The following is a 5,937-nucleotide window of genomic DNA, read 5'->3' as shown; positions in this document are numbered from 1 at the left end:
TTGAAAAATTCTGAAGCTCAACTCAGCAAAGCAAAGTAAGGATGGAGGATGGGAATTCTTCCTGTTTTTCCCGAGTTTCAGAAGAAAAATGTTTGCTTTGCTCCTTCCCCTTTACCGTCTTCCCCAACCTGGGGCTTTTAGATGTGCAGGAGACTTTAGACTCAACTGCAGTGTTACATAGACAGGAAACAAAGATCCAGAGAAGGGATGTTACTGTCTTCTGGCTCGAGTGCACATGAGCATCGGGGCTGAGGCTGGAGCAGCGTCTCTTTTCTGCCCTCATGGTGGACCTTCCTCAGCGCTTCTCTCCCAGGCAGATTCACTGGCTAGCAGAAAGGCTTTCATACCCCTGTGTGTTTCTTACCTGGCAGCTCCTCCAGTCTGGATTTCTTTCCAGGGTCAATGGCACAGGCAAATAAAAGACAGGAGGGGAAGTGACCTAGTCTAGCATTGCCTGGGTCTTCTGTAGGGACAGGCCTACCTAGCATACGAGCCTGGAAGCTCCAGCTAGAAATGGGGTCCTAGGGATCAGTGCCCAGCCAGACATTGCCTAACGCTGGTCACAACAGGAAGAGGCAGAAGGGGGAGGATTTAGATGCTGCCAAGAATCCCAAGCAGGAAGCAGGATTTATGGGGCAAGTCCAGGGGGTCACTTTGAGCCACAGGGTCAGATTTATTTAGCTCTGGTGAACAGGAATGGCAAAGGCAGAGATAGGCCCCAAGAAACCTAACGTAATTATTGCGCACAGACCAGCGGGAGGGCCTGGCTGCAGCTTTATTACAAGACACCTTTAGGGCTAGGATCAGGGCAAAGCCATCCTGCCACCCCCCCCCCTTCACAAACTACACAAAGCCACACAGGAGAAAGATCTTTAATGTCTGACTTTGTTTCCCACCCCATCAAAGTGCCATCATGAATCAATGAACTAGGAGGGGCTCGAGAGGTACGGAGTCACGAGACGCACAAGGCCTCGGCCGCCAACTCCTGGGCGCGCACCTTCCACCGCGCACACACGCACACATGCAGACCCCATGGACACCGCACAGACACGCACACGTGTACCCGCAGATAAATACATGGAGAGAGGGACTCGATATATACACAAAGAGAGAGAGAGAGAGAGAGGGGCGGGAATCCCGGCTGGCTCAGGTCCCCAGGCTCTCGGTCGGCATGCTCGGCCCAGTTCTCTGCGCCGCACCTGGCACCCATGCCCCTGCCAGAAAAGCCGCTGCCCCTCTCCCGTCCCGCCCACCCCCACGGTGCCTGTCCCCCAAGGGGAGCCGCGGGACTAGAACTGCCCGGGCGCCAGGGGCATGTTGCTCTTGAAACCCGGCTGCCCGTTGGCCACGTCGGCCTCGCAGCCCGCGCCGCTGCGGGCGTCGGCGCCAGCCCCGGGACTCTCGGGCTCGGCCAGGAGCTTGAAGGTGAAGAGCTGGCCGGAGTCGCGACGGCGGCCGGGGGGCGCGGGCTCGGGCAGGCTCAGGAGCGCGCCCGGCGCCCTCCACTCGGGGAAGGCGCACAGCTCCACGGGCGGCGCCGCGCCGCGGCCCAGGTAGCCCGGGCTGGGCGAGGCGGAGGGCAGGGTCCGCTGGCTGCCGCTGAGGCAGCTGCCGCTGTCGTCCAGCGAGTCCTTGCGCGACTGCGAGCGCTCGAGCGAGCCGCCGCGCGTCCACGGCCGGTAGGTGTAGGCGCAGCCGCCCAGGCGGCGACGGCGGCGACGGCGACGGCGGCCGCGGCACTGGCACCCGAGGATGCGCACGAAGGCGCGCTTGAACTCCTTGCTGGAGCACGGGTAGATGATGGGGTTGAGGCAGCTGTTGAAGTAGCCCAGCCAGAAGACCACCTTGAACACGGCGTCGGGGGGCTTCAGGGTGGAGAACAGGGAGCCTGCAGGGGGGAGGACGGAGAGAAGAACAGTTGGTGAACGTTGGCCTTCCTCACGGTGCCCTCTGCGCCCCCTTCTCAGGCCAGCTTCCAGGGGGGCCTTTCCATTTCAAAAGGAAGGAATCCTAGTTCCTGGGAAGGCCCCCTCAGTAACTTTCCCTTTTTGAAACCTTTCGGGATAAACCTCGGCAGTTTTTAAGCTCCCCTAGGAAGCACTTTTCCTAGGGCACCACCCACCCCATTCCAGTCCAGTGTCCTGCCCGCACCTCCAGAGCACGCTGCTGGGGAGCCAGGCTCTGTGCTGGAAGCTTGATCTGTATTGCTGTGATTTGCACGAGTTGCCATGAAGTACGGGCTGATTTGTTTCCACTGCAAATAAGAGCTGTGCTAGAGACCTAAATGCACAAGGTAGATCTTACAAGGTATGTGTGTGTGTTGCTGGGAATCAAACCCAGGGCGTTGTGCATGCAAGGATAGAACTCCATCTACCACCAAACCACGTCCTCAGCTCTTTTCAAAGTAAAAGAAGACAACTTCAAGGAAAGCCTTTCTGACGTTCGCAGGGGTGGGTTGGGGGTGGGGGTGTGAAGAAAAACATCTTAGTCCTTTAAAAGGATAAACCATGAGGCTGGAATGGGAGAAGTTATTTACAGTATCCAAAATGGTCAAGGCTCTCACTGATGTTTAGAATATAAGGACCTCCCCAGATTGGCAAGAAAAAGAAAGCATTCCCAGTGGGCACGTGGACAAAGAAAAAGAACGATTTGCAAAATATGGAACCCAAAGGCCAGTGAACATAGGACAAGATGCTCAAAATATTAGGCAGTGAAATACATTTTAAATGAAAGCCACAGAGATAGGATTAGGTGGTCTAACATTAGGAAGCTGAATAGGCAAAACGGGATAGCCGTTGGGGGTCCAGGCCATGCAGGAATTCTAGGGAAGACTCTGATGTGGGTTGGTCCAAGTGAGTGTATGCACACCTCGTTTCCCTGCCTGTCTGCTTCAGGCCACAGAGCTCAAAGCATTTTCACACAGTTGGACAGGGGACACTTAGGAGGAAGCTCATGGCAGTGCTGTCAGTGGTGACGTGGAGTTGGAGGAAACCTGGGTCTCTCTCCCTCAGACACACAGGATGTGGCAGATACACCCAGGCAGACTGTGTGGCACTTTGAGGCTCAGCAAGGCATGTCCACAGAGCATCGTGGCAAGACCTCAAGTCCGTCATTCTTAGCTGGTGTGGTGAGGCACCCCTGTAATCCCAGCACTCAGGAGGCGGAGGCAGGAGGATCGCTGTGAGTTTGAGGCCAGCCTGGGTTGCACAGTGAGCTCAAGACCAGCCTGAATTGCATAGTGAGACCCTGCCTCAAAAAACAAAATATCCAAAAATCTAAAAAATACAAGGAAAAAAAAAATAAAGGCAAGCCACCATTTTTCATGAAAAAAGTAAGAAATAAAATGAAATTTGTGACAATACATTTAACTCTCCAAACAACTCCATGCAATATATATATATATATATATATATATATATATATATATGATATTAAACACAGAATGTTTGCCTAGGGGTGAAAGCAGATGGGCACTGGAAGGGGGGGAATGAAACTATAAAGAAATAAATCAATAAAATCAGAGTGGTTTTGGCATAGACTGATGATGCCAGGAAGTTATGAACCCAGAAATGTGATTAACTCATCCTTCTGAATTTGGGGTTGAAAAACATTTCAGGACTATATCAAATTAGAAACAATTTCCATTTTAGATATAAGGCAAATGAGATGTGGAGAGGGTCGGGGGCTCACCCGGGTCACACAGCATGTCCGTGGTATAGCTCAGAGTTGTACTGCATTCAATTGGAATAAAAATAGGCCTTTTTCTCTGGTTTGTGAGAAATGTCTCAGTAAAATATGTTGAAAGAAAGAAAAAGAAAAGATACTTTAAAATACAAAGAAGCTATCAATAATAGTCTTTTGGAAAACAAGAAAATATAAAGAAGCAAAAATTTAAGGCAAACATAAGGGAGATAGCTCAGGGGAATAAGTGCTTCCCTGGCAAGTGCAAGGGCCTGAGTTCAATTCCGCAAAAAAACCAAAAAACAAAAACCAAAAAACTGAAGAAGGAATCTGGGGGCCGGGGAGATGGCTCAGGGGAATAAGCGCTTCCCTGGCAAGCATAATGCTGCAATGCAGAAAAGTTGCATTTTGATATACTTTCAGGTTTTTTTTTTTTGCTGGATAGGTAGCTTTCCATATTTTCAAAAGTGGCATTATACTTTCAGAACATTTTGTACTTTCAGACTGTGTCCTTACTCTCCACTCAGCCTGTGGCATGTAGGCTTCGAGATTCTTGTCTTGTCTCCTCTGTGGGGTTGCCAGGGGCCTGTCTGTGGGGTCCCCTCTGAGCCCATTTGCTGAAGGAGAATCAGACACTTCCAGGGAGGGGAGGGGCCTTAGTCGTCAAGACCAACAACCACTTTGCGGTGGAGACACTGAGGTCCTGACTATGGCTCCAGGTGGTGGCGTAGACGCCACAGGATTCTTGGCTGGTTTTAGATCGTACACGTGCTGCCCCATGGAGCACCCCGACGCAAACCGGGCTGTGGTTTCGCTTGTGTTGTCAGGAGCTCCAGCTCCTTCTCTGCCTAGCAACCCACTGTGTATTGTAGTGTTTCGGGAATAACAAAAAGAAAAAGCCTGCCCATTCACTACGGATGCAAAGTTTTTTGATCCACGGACAGTTGAGTCGTCTTCCTGGGGAGACCCTGGTGGTACAGACAATTTACCGGAATTTACTTTATATCCTGGCTCAGTCATCCCGTTCTGGGGAAATGCTAATCCCATTGGCCCCGCCCAAGTCACATGATTTCTTTACTCCGCACCCCACACTGCACCTGTGAGCACCTCTTGTTTTTTTTTTTTTTTTTTTTTGGTACCAGGGATTGAACTCAGGACCTTGAGCTTGCCAGGAAAGCACTTATTCTACTGAGCTATCATTGTTCGCTTATTAATACTGTCAGCCAGCCCATGTCTGGCTAAGTCACTGTTCTCTACATAGACTGTAAATTCCTTCTGGACAGGAAACCTGTTTTCATTTTCTTGTCAGATTTGTATATTTTCATTACAAAAATGATACATGCTGAGTTAAAAATTACATATTACAAAAAATCTATAAATCATAGAGTGGAAATTCCTTCTCCACTCAAGCATGGGAGACCAGGGTTAAAAGCTTTGTTCATATCCATCTAGATTTTCAAAAAGTGGGGTCAGACTGCGTGTACTTTTCCCTGATGGCTTTCTCTGCTTAGACTATGTATAAGGTATTTCCCCACGTCACAGTATAATGTGCCGTTGTGTCCCCCCAAACTACATTACAGCCGAATGTCTGGCTGTGTACCAGTTAACACGTTCTCTCCGGCTAGTCAAGGTTGCGATTGATTTCCAATTTTTGGCTGCTACACATTGCAAGAATAAAAAGGCCCAGTTTCACTCTTTGCATGTTTGAGTGTTCGTGTGGAATAACTCCCCACGAGGAAGCGCTGGGCCAGTCCCGGAGTAAGCCCTGCCGGCTAGTGGAACTGCCTTTGGAGCTGCTTGTGCCGACTGACCCTCCGGCTGGCTGTGGGGTGTAACATCTTCCCTGCGCTGCCCAGACTCTGGCTTCCTTCAGCCTTTTCTTTCTTTTTTTAAAAAATCTGATTTGTTTTTAATTAAGTATTATGGTCACATACAAATTTGTGCTCATGTTGTACCTTCCTCACTTTAGTCCTTCTAATGAGCTGACAGGAAGCACCACTACCAATCACACATACAACAGTAAAAGTTTTAGTCTTATGTCTTTGAATAGCTGTTTAAATACTACCATGAACAGTAACTCAGTCAGACCTAAAGAAATCAAAAGTAGAACTTGCTGTTATATCATGCTGACTCTTAAAAGGATCTGAATTTACAGATCAACTATAAAATGTGAGAAATGTTAAATATTCTTTATTTGGTATTATACATACACCACACTAAAATGCCTTTCAATAAGTAAAAGGCAGCACTTTTTAG

The 5,937-nt window shown here is 49.5% G+C and overlaps 1 protein-coding gene across 2 annotated transcripts in view; it reads right to left on the bottom strand.

The window, feature by feature from the left end:
• Positions 1–862: 862 nt before the first annotated feature.
• The window catches only part of Adra1b (adrenoceptor alpha 1B), a 135,551-nt gene continuing 130,476 nt past the window's right edge, over positions 863–5,937 (bottom strand). Inside the window, exon 4 of one of the 2 annotated variants that reach the window (XM_004629399.2) lies at positions 863–1,888. In XM_004629399.2, coding sequence (XP_004629456.1) covers positions 1,290–1,888 — 599 coding nt within the window. In that variant the 3' untranslated portion in view covers positions 863–1,289. Of the gene's footprint in view, positions 1,889–2,244; positions 2,281–5,937 lie in introns of those variants that run through there. The other variant, XM_023713240.1, reaches the window with a different exon arrangement.

Source organism: Octodon degus, unplaced genomic scaffold, assembly GCF_000260255.1.
Source record: "Octodon degus isolate 3935 unplaced genomic scaffold, OctDeg1.0 scaffold00029, whole genome shotgun sequence".
Lineage (NCBI taxonomy): Eukaryota > Metazoa > Chordata > Mammalia > Rodentia > Octodontidae > Octodon > Octodon degus.
This window is presented reverse-complemented; position numbering and strand designations above follow the sequence as displayed.